The sequence below is a fragment of the Sesamum indicum genome, linkage group LG9, assembly GCF_026168435.1.
Source record: "Sesamum indicum cultivar Baizhima isolate 11 linkage group LG9, ASM2616843v1, whole genome shotgun sequence".
NCBI classification, from domain to species: Eukaryota; Viridiplantae; Streptophyta; class Magnoliopsida; order Lamiales; family Pedaliaceae; genus Sesamum; species Sesamum indicum.
The window spans coordinates 17,129,944-17,148,063 of record NC_142665.1 but is presented as its reverse complement, the minus strand read 5'-3'; the positions used below and the strand labels follow the sequence as shown (position 1 = coordinate 17,148,063).

The 18,120-nt window shown below is 32.9% G+C and overlaps 2 protein-coding genes and 1 non-coding gene across 4 annotated transcripts; 1 reads left to right on the top strand and 2 right to left on the bottom strand.

The window, feature by feature from the left end:
- Nucleotides 1-3,669: 3,669 nt before the first annotated feature.
- Nucleotides 3,670-7,168, bottom strand: LOC105178261 (uncharacterized). Its single transcript, XM_011101705.3, has 5 exons — nt 6,886-7,168; nt 6,145-6,383; nt 4,170-4,274; nt 4,003-4,074; nt 3,670-3,921 (listed from the first exon to the last, which is right to left on the bottom strand). The coding sequence occupies exons 1-5, from the start codon at nt 7,022-7,024 to the stop codon at nt 3,850-3,852; spliced, it is 627 nt and encodes a 208-aa protein (XP_011100007.1). The 5' UTR covers nt 7,025-7,168; the 3' UTR covers nt 3,670-3,849.
- Nucleotides 4,719-4,809, bottom strand: LOC148786951 (small nucleolar RNA snoR128). Its single transcript, XR_016067616.1, has one exon. It is a non-coding gene; the product is annotated as a small nucleolar RNA snoR128 (small nucleolar RNA).
- Nucleotides 7,169-11,990: 4,822 nt separating the features above from the next.
- Nucleotides 11,991-16,946, top strand: LOC105178262 (14-3-3 protein 1). Of its 2 annotated transcripts, none has more exons than XM_011101708.3 (4): nt 11,991-12,554; nt 13,782-13,904; nt 14,830-14,946; nt 16,759-16,946. In XM_011101708.3, the coding sequence occupies exons 1-4, from the start codon at nt 12,078-12,080 to the stop codon at nt 16,777-16,779; spliced, it is 738 nt and encodes a 245-aa protein (XP_011100010.2). In that variant the 5' UTR covers nt 11,991-12,077; the 3' UTR covers nt 16,780-16,946. The 2 variants fall into 2 exon arrangements, with proteins under 2 accessions (XP_011100010.2, XP_020554958.1); XM_020699299.2 differs by having other exon boundaries at nt 11,993-12,554; nt 14,830-14,964.
- Nucleotides 16,947-18,120: the final 1,174 nt, after the last annotated feature.

Sequence of the window (18,120 nt, the reverse complement as noted above, 5' to 3'; positions counted from 1 at the left end):
GTGGTGTCGCCCGTGATATGTAGAATGCAAGTGATATGACTGCCTCGTTCAATAATTGGGTTTGCTAATCGGGCCCGATTTATGGACTCTATCGTGTCAGCAGGACGATAGAACTGGGTCAAGGTCCTTGTTGTCTAAAATTGTGTTTAGACCAATAGGGCTTGGGTCTACTGGGCTGAGCAAATGAGTGCAAATTCATCAAAAATTTGGGCTTGCTCTGGCTTTGGGATTAAAATTATTATTGTAGGCGTCACTATTTTAGATCCAAATAAATTATTTATTAGTTTGTTACTCATAGAACTAAAAAATTTCACAACTTAGGCTAGTAATCATCTCCCACTTTGTATTAGTCATTATATATTATTTACTGATAATGAATGAAATAACTCTAACTCCGTGTTGATGATATGTGCATGCCCTTTGCAATATGGATAAATAAAATAGATTAGCTCAAAATGGGATACACTAATATTTTGGTGCATCATGTTAAAATAATTTAATCCTATGTGATAAGTAGAAAAATATATTCCCGTCTTATAGATAGATACATTCGTTAGTTATGGTTTACTTAATTTTTCGATATTAACAACAAAAAAAATTGAATAAAATTTCATATTTACCCCAATTAACTTATTGTGGGTCAAATAAATCTTTTGTTTCTCACCAAACTACCCTTATACATCTTCACACGCTAATTCATATGGTGATGTATATTTTCGCTCTTATAAGGATAGCTTGGTCAAAAAAAGTTTGTTTGACCTACATTAAATCAATCGGGATAAAGATGAAATTTTATTTATTTTTTCTTATTACTAATATCAAAATTTTCTATGAATTTTAACTAATTGAGGATTTTATTTATCGGATAAAAATAAACGTTAAGAGTAATAAATGTAGTTTTTCAAATTACAGAAAATTATGTAATTAAACCAAACTTGAAGGACAACTATGTAATTACTCCTAAATAAATTTGGCAAGACTGGAAGTCCAAAGTAATAATTATAGGTTGGATTGGAGCCCTTTCCTTTTCAGAATCTGCACTATAAGTCATCAAGAGTTGCTGAATTAAATACGCTGGAAAAGTTCAGCAAAGAATCCGCGTAAAAGTTGGAGTTCTACACCACATTTCCATTCATTATAGTGCTACTTTCCCTCTTGGGCCGTTTGCTCAGCAGTGTGGAGACCACTCTTCTTTCCTTCCCTTTTCCATCCCCACCCACTCACCTCACCTATATATATTTGGGTAAATTAGAATGACCTTTTCTGAATAGAGGTGGGGCGTCGGATTGAATTTTGAAAATTCGGATAGTTCGGGTCAAATACTTGAACTTTCTCGAGCCCGACCCGAATTCTGTTGGGTATTTAATTTTTTTTTTCTTTTTTTAAAAAGTAAGCATAGTAGATTTTGATTTAATATTACAAATTAATATAATATAAATTTAAAAAAATAGTTGAAAAATTAACGTAAAGCTGTAGAAAATTGAAGCTGTTTCAGCTTCAAATAAATAATAGAAGCTGTTTCAGCTTCTACAAAAACAGAGATTGTTTTCGAACAGCCTGTCTTGTTACTTTTTGATTTTCTTTTTCAATGTTTTTGGATATACAATTTTAGTTTTTTTAAATATATTTATTTTTTTAATATACAATAAGTAAGAAATTTTAATATACAATTAACTAAATACAAAACAAAAAAAAAATAATATTAACCTTTAAATTTGGTATTCTAATTCCATGATCTTCTTGTGACATTTTAAAATTTTAGAGCTTGAGAAAAAGAGGATGAATTTTTGTTGGGGTTGGATGTTTTGAGTTGGGAACTTGGGATTTTGAAAAGAAGAACAAGAGAGAAGAGCGAGCAATAGAGAAGAAAGAGGAGGAGAAAGAAAACCTAGGGCCAAACCTAAATGGTAGACAAAAAGAAAAAATACATAATTTTTTTTAAAAAAAACAATTCAGGGCACCCGATCCTACCTGAATTATCGACCCGATCTTTTTAATTCGAGTATCAGGTAATCCGATACCCAATTTTTTAAGAAAAAATCCAAACCCGATCAGGTTGGGTCAAGACCCAAACTACCCGGCCTGAAAGCCTACCCCTACTTCTGAAGTTTTCCATAATTACGAATATTCTCTTATTTTTTTAAAAAATTATAAACACCCCCTCATGTTTGATAAAATTATGTAATTCTTGGATTGATGTATGGAATTGTCAACTTTGCACTTACAATATTTTTTAAATATTTTAAAAATTAAAATATTATTAAAAAAATCAAATAGGGTGGACGAAAAAATTCTTAAAATTATAAAAAAGTTATCCACTTAATCTGTAAAAAATGAGAAATTTTCAAAAAATAAATTAAATTATAATTTTTAATCCACAAAGACATTTTGGTCAGTTTACTATAAAAAAAATGGATGAAAAATCTAATGGATTGGCATAATTGTTAGCCCCTAATTTTAACGATCGTCTAACAATTAGCCCAATTCATTAGGTTTCCATCCATTTTTTATAGTGAATTGACCAAAATGTCCTTATGAATCAAGAAATATAATTTTATTTATTTTTTAATTTTTTATGAATTAAGTGGATAATTTTTTATAATTTAAAAACAAAATTACATTCACCCCATATATCATTTTTATAAATTTTTATTTTTAAAAAAAATACAATAAATAAAATTGACAATTTTTATATCTTTATAATATTTATAATTTTTCAAACAACGAGAGAATATTCTTAATCATACTAAAAGAAAATATTGTAATTTACCCTAAAGTTTAAGTTCCTAATAATTACTTGATGTAAAATATACCTTTAGTATATTGCATTAGATACAGGCATAAGAAAAAGACAAGAAGCATTTTCAGTTTTACAACCATACAAATAGAAAATGAACCAAATAGAGTGACTTATTCAATCTCTTAAAAAGAAAATAATGATTGGGTCAATTAAGTCAGACCTGTCCCGTTGCACCAAGGCCGGACGACAGATCCTAAATCCACCCCCAACCTGCCCTGATGCCCGCCCTGTTGGTATTCGACTCAACATATGTAATTTGAAACATTTTATTTATTTTATTATTGTATATAATTCTTTAATTAATTTGTATATTGGTTATTGATTAATATTTGTAAATTTATAATATAATAGTTACTCTTATTTAAAACATTAAATAATAACAAGGGGAGTTGATTAAGGTGGAACTATCTAATTGCAATTGTCCAACCGGATATGTTTAGGTTTCACTTATTGGACAGCTCCACACGCTTTATTGATCTAAATCATGTAATGAAAGTTGAATCAAGCTGTTCGCTAACGTTTGCTTTGAAATGCATTAATCACTATAACACGCTTTTCTCCCACTACCTGCCTGTAACATAGCCAAATCTATGTTGTTTCAGTTGCTCAAGTTTATAGAAAACTTTAATAATTTAAGGAATAATTACACTACCATTTCCTCAAGGTTGATATAATTGCGTATAGATTAGAAAATTTACATCTATTATTCTAAGATTTGCTTTTATTTAGCAAATAGATCCTTCATTAATGAAAATTCACTATATTTATTGATATTAACAAAAAAAATCTCCGTGTAATTACATCGAACCATGAAGACCTCATAGGAGCATGTAATTATGCTGATGGTTATACCCATAAGTTCCACTGCATGCATGTAACATATATTTTATACAGGAAAAGATCCATTGTCTAATCAAGTATCTACCCCATTATTATGTGTCCGAAGACCTATTTTTTTCACAGATGCGAGGTCTTTCACTGAACATAGAAAATAGAGCAGTACTAGATATCCAGATAATTCAGATTGAAACATCTGAAACATTTCAGCATTAATCGTCGTTCGATCCAAGTACCTGCTGCTTGATCTGTTCAATTCTAGCAACTAACTCATCCCTATTTCGCTGCAAACAAAAATGAATTGATTTAGGGAACGAGAGAAACAGGCACGCAAATTTTTGAAGGGAATATTGTGGGAGGCCAACCTTGAAAATTAGATAGCGAGATGTGAACCAGAGCATGTAGCCAAGGCCAACAAGTTCCAACACTTTCGGTAACTAAAATTGGGGAAATGGAAACCACTTGCAGTTAGTAAAAGGTTTTGGTAACATGGATCATAAAAAGGCATATTTCATGCACAAACAGTACTCACCACTGGAATAGAATCAATTGCACCAACTACAGCAGCTGCTAACCAAACTGCTACTGTGCCGCCGCCACCGTACACAAAAACTGTGTATGCTTCCTCATAATCAAACTGAGATTGGAGAAGAACATTCATGAGATTCAAATTTGTAGGGAAAATGTATTTCTAAACTATGAAATGTCTATCTGAAAATGTATTTAAGAAATTTGTTTGCCACAGAGTCGAGAAATTTGCATCAACATCATGATAGTCAAAAAGTTATATGCCTGTCAGCACGGGCACAATATAATCGTATTTAGAGGTTGCCTTTTTTCTTTTCACCTTGTCCATCCTCCTGTTTCCCTACTTATTATTCATCTTACTCAACTCCATCTTCCAGAAACAACTTTTCCGAAAGCATTCACGCTAACAAACCAAAACAACAGGTGTCTTTACCACACACCCTTTCCGAAACATTCTTTAGAAGTATTTTCAGAATTAAAACTGGGAAGAGGAAAAACATCACAGGAAGCATCATGTGCAGAAGGAAACATCAAGCAAAAGTAAAACATATGGTTGCTCAGGTAACCGCTCAGCATCGACATAATGGACGATGTTTCATCAAGCATATAAGCTTTCGAAGAGTTGAAGATAATCATCACAGCAACCAATCTCATGTTATCAACTTTTGCCCATCTTGCATTATATGCTAAAAAACATAAAATAAATGGCAACTCATGGACAAATTAGTGTGAAGTGTAACACACAAGCTGCAAATAGCACTTCATAATAAAAAATATGAAAGACAAGCACATACTCATTCATCAAACAAAACAAACAAGCAAAACAGAGACAAAGCAACAGATAGAGGAAATTAAACATGCTTTCTTTCGTCCCTCTGGATGCTTTTCCCTCTCTCTTCTAATGCCACACTCCAACAAGTGAATTGCACCAATCAACTTGTAAATTAAGTTTTAACCAGTGGGATAAGGACAGGAGAGAAGAAAAGGAGCTGGAGGTGTGTGTCAAGAAAATTTCTCATTTCATGGTCTATCTACCATAAGCCATAGACACATTGACATTAGAAAAAAGGTGTATTTTGAAAGCTTCTAGGAACAAGCATCATAAATGTGAAACTGTGCTCAAGGAAGCAGCTACCTCCAGAAAGCAGTCAAAAGCTTGACTATTCTTCTGAAACTGAGCCCTGAGAAGGAGTGTACCACAGAAAACCATTCCGGAGAGAGTTTGTGCTCTTCCAACACAATTCTAAGCTATTTCTTTTTCTTTATTTTGTTAAGTAGCATTCAGTTTTTCAACAAATGAGATTATTTTGAACTTTATGCATTGCATCAGATTAATATTGAACCTCATGCATTTTCTGTGTGAATTATGCAGAACTTACAGGGCGCCGATTATATATTTCTTTCTCTTTTAACATTCTATGTTATTTTTTAGAATTTGCTCAACAATTCTAAGTACTCTGTCAAATAACTAATAACTTAAAGTGTATGTTAAATGAGACGCTCAGCTGTACAGTAAAGAATTTGATTAAAAATGGCTTTTGTCAGTGTTATAAGACCAAGACATGAAAACAGCAAATGAAACCTGAAGGTTATGCAGCTAAAGATAGAAAAAGTGAGGTCATTTGCTTCTGATCAAAACTAATTTTCTGTAGGTCTCTAGCACAACATATAGAACTCGGACAAACAAAATAACATTCAGATAAGAGAACAGGCAAAAATCTAATTGTCATTGTATGCTATGCCTTTATTGGCTTCTGTCTCCCCTAGGTGGTTAGAATATCAAAATAAACACTTTTATACCATAAGTTGAACCATTCATTGGTAGGATTTGAACTACCAAGAAGTTAAAAATCTTCATTATTAATTTCAACGTCTGGGCACCATAGACTATTGAGATTCCAATGATCTAAAAACAAACAATCTGGAATATGAAGTAGTCCTATATGAGCCAAGCAATGTCGAGGATTAAGAAAAGACACCTTTATATCAATGTCCTCCAAGAACTTAAACAATTGGAAGAAATTATCAAAACCTCCTTCTGACCCTTCATTTAGTTGAATATCAAAAGCTTCTTTCCTGTCATCAGGGCTTATGTCTTCCACCGCTGTCACAGGATCAGGTTCAGGTTCATGTACATCTGTGTCGTGTGGAGTTGTCTCACAAGAGGTTTCCTGAGATGCAGTCGACCTCAGAAATGAATTTACATGGTATCTCAGGCCTGTTATCCCGACCAAAATGAATTAGCATTTCACATTATTCTGCTGAAATCAATACGTAGAGACGAAGAAATCAGTACTCAACCAAAAAGTACTTTTGACATGTAAAACAAACTAAGGAAACGCCAATAAAAAATTGGCAAAAAAGAAAGGGAATTTCATACAAACATCTACTTAAACATATAATGTTGTTCACAAGTTTTCAATCATTTTGAATCTACACTTCCAATAAAAAAAGAAAAGAGAAAAGAAAATAGCAAAAGAAATTAACTCGAATGAAACTACAGCATAAAAGCTACATAATACTTCAGCAAATTTCGATTAGCATCCATCCAAAACACAAAGAAACACCCAAACCCACATCCACATTCAAACAATAATAAAAACCCAAAAACATTTCAGCACCTAAAACCCTCGATCTTGCTCATCTTCACATAAAGAAAATAACAACCAACTACATCAGCTACAAAAGAGAAGCAAAAGGCAAAAGGAAATGAAAATTACCAGAGTCAAACCGACTCTGCTTAACGAAGAAAGGGAACTCTCTTTTGGAGTAGAGAAGGGACTGAATGTGCTTCGAAGCGACATACTTCTGCCGGCTTACATGAGCATTCGAGATGCCTCGAGCTGCGCACAGCTCCATCCTTCTGATTTGGGATGGTTCTGGAGTTAGGGTTAGGATTCTTGGAAATATATAGACATAGTAGTGAGGTGCAAGCCCTAGGGTTCAACTCTGCTAGGGGTTTGGGGTTGGTGTACTGTTTGACCATTTGTGTCCTGATTTGGGAGGAAAATGTGAATCACGAGTTTCTTTTCATTTCCCTATTTTTCGTTTTATAGTTCAAAAACCTATTGAAGCCATTTTTCAGGTTAAAAAATTATTTCATCAACTTTACATTATAAACACCTTACAATGATCTTTAACGCTAATACTATTAAAATGTGATAGGGTTATGGATTTAATTGGTCCAAATCCAGAACTAAAAGTGCCCAACAGTCCAAAAGATGTTGAGGGATTGAGTAACCACTGTTGAGAAGGCCTGCTAAACATTTATGACTACTTCTACATAAGGTACAAAAGGTTGTTATTAGGATAATTCTAAGGACCTAAATTAGAGTCACTAGCAATGGATCTTTAGTTCATTACTTGTATTTGATAATAATAGAAAGGTAAAAAAAAAAAAAAATCAGAAAATCTAGTCTCTCTTTCTCTTCTCCCATTGTTGGAGCTCTCCTAGTTCGAATAGAAAAATATCACAACCATTTTCTTATTATTGGTGTTTTCATGTCAACCTTTTCTTATTGGACCATGCTCGCTTGTGCTCGAACCTCAAAATTAGAATTTTGGCGCCTCCAAGCTTCTATCGCCTCCCTCGTCATGGCCATGCAAGATTTTTGTTCCACCATGGATTCTTGCCAACATCCACAATGGGACATTTCTCACATGCGCCAGTAATTTTCCACCCCTCCGACCATATACTCTTCTTCACCAACACAACTCTCCAATCCATCCCTTTGGCCTCACAGCACACCCTCTTCGTCTTTCACACTTCAACCCACAGCGGCTACTCATTTGTTGGTTGCATCCCTTTCCAAATCCCAAAAAATACAGCCACAAAAACTCTCCAACCCGCCTCTTTCGACTCACCCCACACTGTTGCTTCCCTACCTGAGCACCTAAGTGGTTGGTTGTGCCTAGGTGGCTGATTGTGCCTAAATGGCTGCTGGACATAGTCTCAGTGGCTACGAGTTTATAGTATTGCAATTTGTTTGGTGCAAAAATGACTCAGTGTTATTTACTGTGTGCAAATGTTATATGTCGTGCTAAGTGCTTGTGTTTAACTATAGAATATTGTTGTTAACATCTCTAAATTGCAGGTATAACTAGGTTCTTTTTTGGGTCTTGATCAAAAAGTGGAATTGTTGGAATGGCCAGGACCATTTTTTATTGGTAGGCCCATGAAACTCAACCCACTATCTGGATGGCCCAAAACCAAGACCCATCCCCGACCTTATTTTCTTAAAGCCCTAGCCCCAAATTTATTTCTCCTTCATTTATCAAGTCAGCAAAGTCTCTTTCTCTCTCTCTCTCTCATGGTTGCAGCACCTCTACCTCTTTCTCTGTTTTTTCTTCTTCATTTCCAATGGCTTTGGAAATGATCTCCACCGCCCAAATCCCCCTCATTCTCCTACATTTCTACAGTATAAATAAGTCCCTTTTGAACTGAAAGAAAAAATAGCTATCTGTGAAGAAAAATCGAGAGTTTTCTTAGATGTAGGTCTTTGTGATTTGAGCCTTTGTGGTTGTAGTTCTTGGTGCAACCGGTGATGGGTTGCTGGCGTTGGGGCTGTGTGCTTCATCTCCCCCGATCTAGGCTCCCCGAGCCTCTATGATTTTATTCCGTTTTTTTATATATTGTTATGCTTTGCTTTCTTTTAATGTTACTGTTGTTATATCTCTCATTATTGTAATAGTTGAGTTTGATTGCATTTTTGGATCTAATTATTATGGGGATAAAATCCTAACACTTCTCACAATATATAAATATATTATTATAAAAAGAAAGTCTTAAGAGCTAATAAAATGCACAAACTTCCTGTCTACAACTTCATAGGATGCATGTCAGCAGCAGTGCTTATGTCTTAAGACAATTAAGTTTCTCTCGTTTTTAGCTACAAACATATGATCTATGCGGTCCTGTCCACGTGCCGAAGAGACATGCATCAGCACACTTTGTCCCTTTTGCCATCAGATTTACTTACAATATGGGAGCAAGAACAGCTCACTTCTTCCTCAACTGTGCTTTCATGCTTTGCTTCAATCTCAAGCAAAAAAACATATATATACAACAAATCATGTTATCTGCAAATATTTCAGGTCAAAATGTTAATTATAATTAAAATATATGATTAATATTTTGATTATCAACAAAATCTTAATGAATGTTCATTAATCATTATCGAAATTTAAGTTTACATATCAATTTCATCTGCTAGTCAATCTCCGGAACCTAATTCTGAACCCGTCCTGTCCTAATTCCATCCCTGATCTTCCGTAGCTCCAAACTCGATGGTTTAACCCGTAAAATTCGATTATTATTTTATATTACTTGATGTGTTTTTTACATAATAATATTATTGTTAGAAGTATTTAATGATTATCATTATGATAAAAATTAGATTTATTTTATGAATTTTTTTACATTTATACATAAACTAAACACATTTATAAATACTAATTAGGACGGATTGACAATGGGTCCGAAACGGGTCGGGACAAGACTTGAGTTCCTAAACTCGGACTTGATAATTTTGACCTGAACTCATTTTATTTGGATTTTACAGAATTATTTAATTGATATACAATAAAGAAAAGTGAATAATTATACAAATAAATATATAATACTTATAACATAAGTAATTTAATTTGGCCAAATTTAATTTTAATGAAAATTTTCTATTAGATTAGCCAACTAATAACTACATTCATGGAACCGGCCCAAAATAGGGCCCGCACGCGCCGAAATTGACGTAGAGGTGGTCCTTGTGGAATCTGACTCGAGCCCACCTCAGCTTCTTCTTTGACCCTCTCTCATACGTATCGCTAGACTCTCTTGCCCACTCGCAGGATGATAATAATGTGCGTACTCGCGCTCCTGCTGTCTTTTTCTTTTCCCCGAAAAATATAATTCAAAATGAGAAGCCAATGATTTCAAAATTATTGAGAATTATATTTGGATCGACAAATTTGAAAGTAAATTTTAAATTTTAATGACAACAATAATTATAAATCAAAAGATTTTCACATTCGTTCACTCTAATTTTGAACTATAAATTTTGAAGAATTTTAATTTTTATATGAAATAATTTAAAATTATTTTTTCAAAATTTTCCTTTAAATCCAAATATATATATATATACAGATAAAATTCTAAATCCCTACCTTCAAATCCGTCAATCAAAACATAATGTGAAACAACATTAAGAAGGAGTTTGGTAGACATATTTTAAAAATATTTAATTTTATTTTAAAAATAAAATTTTAAAGTATTTGGATCAATCACTGGAAGAAAATTGACCATCGGTTATAATTTTATTAGCTATGTACTAAATTCGAGGTAAATAATTATTAACTATAGTTAAATAAAATCAATGCAAAAATTTAAATTATTTATCACGGAAACTATTTTTTTCCATGGTTATGGGCAATAAATTTTTGTCATGGCATTTGCATTAGCTACATTTGCAGAAACTGCGGCTAACGATTGTTGTATGATCGTGATCAATAACTATTTACTACGGCTATTTATTTTAAGTGAATACAACACAACAACTTATAAGATGTTAGAATGTTATTAGCATAATAAACTTTTCACACTGTAATAATGATTAAAAAAAGTCATCAAACTACTAGATTTTAGAATTATGTAAATAGTTAATTTTGCTTTTGTGGAAGAACGTCAATTATATGAAAAGTAAAAGTGAACTACTAACAAAATTATGAGTGAATTTTTATTTATTAAACTAAAATTAAAGAGCTTATAATATGTTTAAAAAAATTTGGCAATTTTTTTTAATGATCTTTTTATACCAAGAAATATTATTTTAAAATTTTATAATTTAAAAAAAATATCAAATAATTTTCAAGAATTTATTTACTTTCGAACATATTTTGAGAAGCTTATAAATTTAGCCAAACACCGTCTGAGTCTAATCTCCAATTACTAAATCTTTTTTCTTCTTGAAATAGAATGAGTTTTTTTTTTCTTTTTTTCCTTCAAGATTTTAGTGGGAAAAAAACTTCATTATATTTAAAAAATTAATTTTAATTTTTAAGAAAATTATTAAAACATAGACCTTACGTCGCGGTATTTAAAAAATAAAATATATATAATACGAGCAAATAAATTGATTTAAATGTAGTGTGAAATAAGAATTTATGTGCAACGATATGTTTCCTTTTCAAGCTAAATTAAGAAAAAATATATTTCACTCAATATATTCCAAGACTTAATGTAAATTAATTAAAATGATCTCAATCTAATTATTGCATTTTTAATAAGAAATTCTTACTCCATGTGTCCCTAATTTATTATTTTATTAATTTTCATGAGATCTTAATTTAATAATCAAATATAAAATGATAATTGTTTTTTCATTTAAAAACTCATTATTAATGCACACAATTTAACATATATTTACGAGGGTGGCTAAAACATTTAGTTATGGCAAATATTTTTACCATGACTCTTAATCATAACAAATAACTTTTATTGATGAAAAATCTAAATATTTTCGAACCGATTTTATTTAGCAGTGATCAATAAAAATTATTAACCATGGTTTTTAGTCCATAATTATTAAAATAATAGTTAATAGTAATTTTTTTTAATGATAATATATCTATATATATAAAATGAAATAAAAAATAAAACCTATGTCTTCTCCTAATATTACCCAAAAAGGAAATCCAAGTCACGAATAGGAAGTAATTGCTACTTCCACGCGCCCTCAGTATCTCTCGAAAACATCCAGCCGTACTCCTCTTTCAGACAACTCACTCCTCTCTCTCACACATTCATTCCACATACCTCGTATATATGTATATATATGCTCCCAATTCAATCCCTTTTCTCAAAAATTTCCCCCAAAATTTCACAGCCCACCTCTTCTTTCTCTCTCTAAAACATTCTCTCATGGCTTTGACCCGGGAGCAGTACTTGTACATGGCCAAGCTGGCGGAGCAGGCCGAGCGCTACGAGGAGATGGTCCAGTTCATGGACACCCTCGTCGTTGGCGCGGCCGGCACCGAGCTATCCGTTGAAGAGCGCAACCTCCTGTCCGTGGCTTACAAGAACGTCATCGGCTCGCTCAGAGCCGCGTGGCGCATCGTCTCCTCCATCGAGCAGAAGGAGGAGGGCCGCAAGAACGACGACCACGTGGCTCTCGTCAAGGACTACAGATCTAAGGTGGAGACCGAGCTCTCGCAGGTCTGCGCCGGGATTTTGAAGCTCCTCGCTGATTATTTGATTCCATCGGCTGCTTCGAGTGAGTCTAAGGTGTTTTACTTGAAGATGAAGGGGGATTATCATAGGTATTTGGCGGAGTTTAAGGTTGGGAATGAGCGCAAGGAGGCTGCTGAGGATACTATGCTCGCTTACAAAGCTGCTCAGGTCATACAATTCTTGAAATATTTTACTGGTTTTTATTACTTGAAAATTGAAGTTTAAAGTGTGCTATATTGATGATCTTCTGTGTAGATTTACATTCTTGTGGTGTTGTGCTAACTCACTAATATCTTTTACCTTATTTACACTGTTTCCCGTGCTATGTATTGAGTCAGTGGTCCTTCTTTGAAAATTTTTTTGTGTTTGATTTTGCCTTGGCTTTGTTTCCTGCAGTGAGAAGCAACAATCTTGGTGAGAATTAGTTACTTTTGGTCATGATTTTTATATTAATAAAGCCCATCAAATATTTAAAGTGAGAAGTCAAAGCGGAAACTCTGAGATTTTAGGACTTGGAATAGTCAATGGTGGATTCGCGCTAGTCCGCGGAGAAGGTTTGCAGTTCCGCTTCAAGGACTCAATGAACATGCTAGATATTGGGATAAAAAAGTTCGATAATTTTTCCGAGTAGGGATAATAGATTAAATAGATTCGACGACTTGGATACTTTACGTGCAAATATGCGGGATTTGATCATATAATAAAACCTGGAAATGACAGTTTGTGATCGATAGATGTCCACTTGGAACATAGTACTTTGCAGATCAAACAGGAAACTCGATTAGAAGTTCCACGTGTGTGTATTAGAGAAAGTGGAAAGTGAAAGCATACGCGAAGAAGAAAGATTAGATGTTCCACGTGTGTGTATTAGAGAAAGTGGAAAAGTGAAAGCGTGGAAATTTTTGTAGAAGCTGTTGATGCCCTGAATATAGCCGTTAGCATGTAGATTTAGCTGATCAAGATGTAAATAGTTTACAATGATGATTTAATGACTTGTATTGTTTAAGATTATTTCACAAATTAATATAGAGAGATCAATCCAAGATCTATCCCTCTCTTTAATAATAAAAAATTATCTAGATGCCCGAGGTTTATGCTGTTCTTATACATATATATATATATATTTATCTTTTCCTTTTGGAAAAGGTTTTCATTTGTGGTGCAAGGAAGAACTATTCTTCCTCACTAAAGATTCTATTTTCTATTTATGTGTTTGTGATTCTTTTTTTGGCATAGATGCTCTGTAAGGCATATAAACTACAGACATATAGCATTGCAAAGTTTGTAAATATTGTTATTATTAGTGGTCAAGAAAATTGAGAAAAGAAGATATCGTCCATGTTTGTATTTGTCACAATTCTAATTGACCATTTATGTATGTGATCATCATAACAGGACATTGCACTTGCTGATCTTGCACCCACACATCCTATACGGTTGGGCTTAGCGCTGAACTTCTCAGTTTTTTACTATGAAATTCTGAATGCATCAGAGAAAGCTTGCAATATGGCCAAACAGGTAAGCTATTCTCGCTTGCGGTAGAGCTTAATACTTCTTTGCCTTATACTCCTAAAAATTGCTTGCAGGTTGAAAAATCTATTCTATTCCCTTTCATCTTGAACATCAGCCTTGATTTTTGCCCTGACTCCAGTTTGGCTGAGTGACCGCCTTTGCTTAAGTTTCTTCTAATTAAAGTGAAATAAGGTCATAAATAGGGGAGCGTGGAAATGCTGTTTCTCAATTACTTCTCCATATTTAATTTCTAACTTAAAGTAACCGAATTTCTATATTTGCCTTGATCTGAAATGGAAATTAACTAGATTGTTCCCTCATATACCTCAAACGACATGTGAGTAAGAATAATTGGCTAGAATTTTCATGCTAGTATCTAGGGATGCAAAAATATGGAATCAAACAGAACACATTATTGTTTGAGTTTGTTTGAATTATTATTAAGTTTGAAAAATTGTGTTTGAGTTCGGCTCGGCTATTGATGGAATCAAGCTCGGATGAGCTTTACTTAAATCAAATGACAGTCAAACTCAAGTAGTTTAATGCTTTCAACCATTATTTCTTAACTAATCGAGGCAAGCTCCAGTTTTGTTTAAAAACTTAGCAATAGAAAAAAGTTGTTCTAATTGGGTTCGTTAAGTTTAACAAGTCGAGTCCAGATACAAGTTTTTATTGATCTACTTCTAACCAGCACCGAGTAATATTTTTTCAACCCTACTAGGGTCGTGGTAGATACCACCAACCATGAGACTATTGATTGCCACAAAGGTTAAGCCAAATTACCCATACTCTGTTTCACAGTCCTATGTAATCCCAAACTCCAACCTCGATGAAGTAAATAAATTCAAAAACTAATTGGTTCATTGCATGTAGTGCAGGCCTCTTGGTCATACTTAGAAAACTGAGAAGCATCCTTTATGTTGGTTTCCAGGCTTTTGAAGAAGCTATTGCCGAGTTGGACACTTTGGGTGAAGAGTCATACAAGGATAGCACTCTGATCATGCAGCTTCTGAGGGACAATCTCACTCTTTGGACCTCAGATATGCAGGTAGACAATGACTAGAAGGTACTCTCTATTGCTTAACAAATAAGAGCATTCTATCTGTTTGTTCGTAGGTGAAAGTGTATACTGCTAGAAATTGAGACTTAGTGTAGCCATTTAATTTACTGTTATACCTTCAAAATGTTTGTTTTAGAAGTTGTCACGCATTTGTGCAAAATAGGTTTCGTGCAAGCTGCCTGCTTGATAATTTATAGGATGGGTAGTCGGAATTTCTATTTTCGGTGTGTAGTTACTATGTAGTCTTAATTAGAGACAATTTCTTTGGGTTGGTTATCTTATAATATGTTTAAATTTGTTCCTAGTTGAAACCTTGTTCTTTCCACAAAAGATGTTCATTTTAAGCATCCTTGTGGCCGTTCGTTTGTTCGTTGTTTTTTTTTTTTGTTCTAATTTACAAGTTTATGCGTGTATGCTGTAAATTGTGAAAAATTATAGCTTCAGTCTTTCAGGCACTTTTTTCTTTTTTTTTTTAAAAGCATGTAAAACACTAAATGTACGTATTGCAATAATTATTTTTTATTATTAAGAGACGTGAAAAATAATTGCACAATAAATGGTGATACAGAACATACTCTTAAATGCAAAGCCTTGGAATAAATTACAAAATGAATAATGAAATTTAAAAATAATTTTTGAGAGTTTTACAGTACGGCCAAATCTAACGGAAGAAAGAAAACAAGTAAAAAGGGCGTGATGGGCTGAGAAAAAATATGATTGTATTGATAATGATAAATAAATATATTTTTGGATAGAAATATTGATAGAAGTTTGTATTGATTCGGTATGGAATTTTGGCGAACCGAACTGAACACCCGACCTTTTGGTGTTCAATTTTTTTGGTATATGAAATTTCAATTACTTCATTAATCTTAATTTTTTTCTCTCTTCTCAACTTCCACGTCTCTTTTTTTCCTCTCAATCCTTTTTCAATAATTTTTCACAATGTTCTTCAATTTTTTAAATAATTTTCTTTATTTATCCAATTAATATGTATTTAAAATAAAAATTTAGAATTAATTATGCACACAAATTTGAAGGTGCACATATACTAAGTATATAAGTAATGATTGAGGCGAGTATAATGGTAAAAACATTTTCAGTAAGAAAATGTATAATCAAACATGTTTTCACTTCCGTTATCATTTTGAAAACTGAAAATTGAGTAGAAATCAAATACATGGAGTATATCGTATTAACCAAATCTTCACAATTAATGGTTGCACAATATCATACCAATTTGAACTTAATTTTTGCGCCGTCTTCACCACTACTTTTACTTTCATTTCTTTTAATTTTTCTTCACCACAAGGTAGGTCTTGTGACATAAGATATTAATAAAAAATTAATGTTTTAATTTATACTCTATAATATGTGTGTGTATATATATTATATTGGGTACGACTGGTATTTGGTCTTGTCGTGCTATAAGTCATAACTAAAACACCATCCTCACATTATTGCTAACTTTTTACTCAGAAAGTTGATCGAGGGACTAGAACGAAACAAAATATGGACTTTAGGAATGATAAGGTCAGAAAAAACGAAGATGAATTACTAAAGTGATTTTTAAATATGAACGTAAGGGACCACTTATGGCAATTACCCTTGAGAGAGATATCCATCTGTTGTATGAAAATTGCTGTATTCCGTTGTAGACATTTGTACGCGTTTCATGCAACTAGCAACTCTTGGACGAAGATATATACTAGTTTTCTTACACCACTGTTAGAAAATAGGAACACAAAAGTGCTGAACTAGGATGAAATCTAACTCTTGTAAGTCTTGGCGTTGGTGCAGGACCAAACAGACGAGGCTTGACGAGCCGGCCGATGGCGCCTTTATCCGATCCTCAAGGAGGTGGGCTTGAATGTCATAATCTATCTGTAATTTGCATATACACAACTGGTGGATGTCTTTGTATCTTTGTTTTGTGTTGTTACAATACTCTTACCTTTCGACTTTTGGAAGCTCATTCGTCATTTAAATGCCCCTTTTTTTGCTGCTCCTTAGAGTGTAGGAAAGAAGAAAATATGGTTTAAGTGTTATCGAGTGCAGGAAACCACCTCTTAGACGGTCGCAATGATGACTACTTTCTCTTATTTTTGCTTGAGCTGTATGAGACGAAAGTCTCATCTACAGTTTAGAGACCGGATGTTCGCCAATCTGAATATAGTATATGATTGGTTTGAAGAACGTATTTGGGCGACTGCAGATGGTATAACTAGTAAATATGTTCATTTCCGGCATTATTCCCGACTTTTGGTGTGTTGAGAAACGTTGGTTCCTGGAGTAATATGTTGTCTTGCTGTGGGGGGATAAGCTGCTATTTGTTGTTCGACTTAATGTCTTTGGATTTTATGGTTGTGCCAGTGTGGAAGATTTTTATCCAAAGCAGGTCCAGTAGAATCAAATTAATCACAGAACAAGTGTGATACATCTGTTATGTGATTGGTTATTTTTTCTAAATTGTACGCCAATCACGCGATAAATGTTTTCACATATTATATAATTAATTTAGGTGGAATCAAAATCCAGTTTAGGTTAGAATTTTCCGGTGTTCTTGTTGACGTCATTGATTAAGAGTGTGTTAGATGACTTTAATTAAAATATTTTACAAGTTGATATATTTTAAAAGATGGTTTTAGATTTTATAAGAGTACTTTTTAATAATAAAATTAATATTTAGATAAAATAAGATAATTGCAGCTTATAAGATGTCACTCTAAAAATTGATATTTCTTCATATTATAAATCATCACGATTTAAAAATTGTGGTAAATAAATATTATTAATCACTGTCAAATAAATTAATATAAAAATTTGAATAAAATAATTAAGATTTCTATGTCTTTTATTTATAATCAAAATGTTTGTTATGATTTTAGCTATGGATAATATTTTGATATCGTTTGCAAAAACAACGACTAATGGCCATTAAAAAATCATGATTAATTTGTATTTGCCACGATATCATTATTACTTTTGAGTATAGTAGTTAACTATGATGAAACTTTATATTTCTTGTAATGTGTTAGTAATGGTAAGTTCATGAAATCTCAATTTTAACTATTAATATTTATCTGATTCTGCGATAAAATATTTAGCATTTTATTGGTATAACCTGTCAGATCTCATGTCAAATAGATGAATAATTTAGGT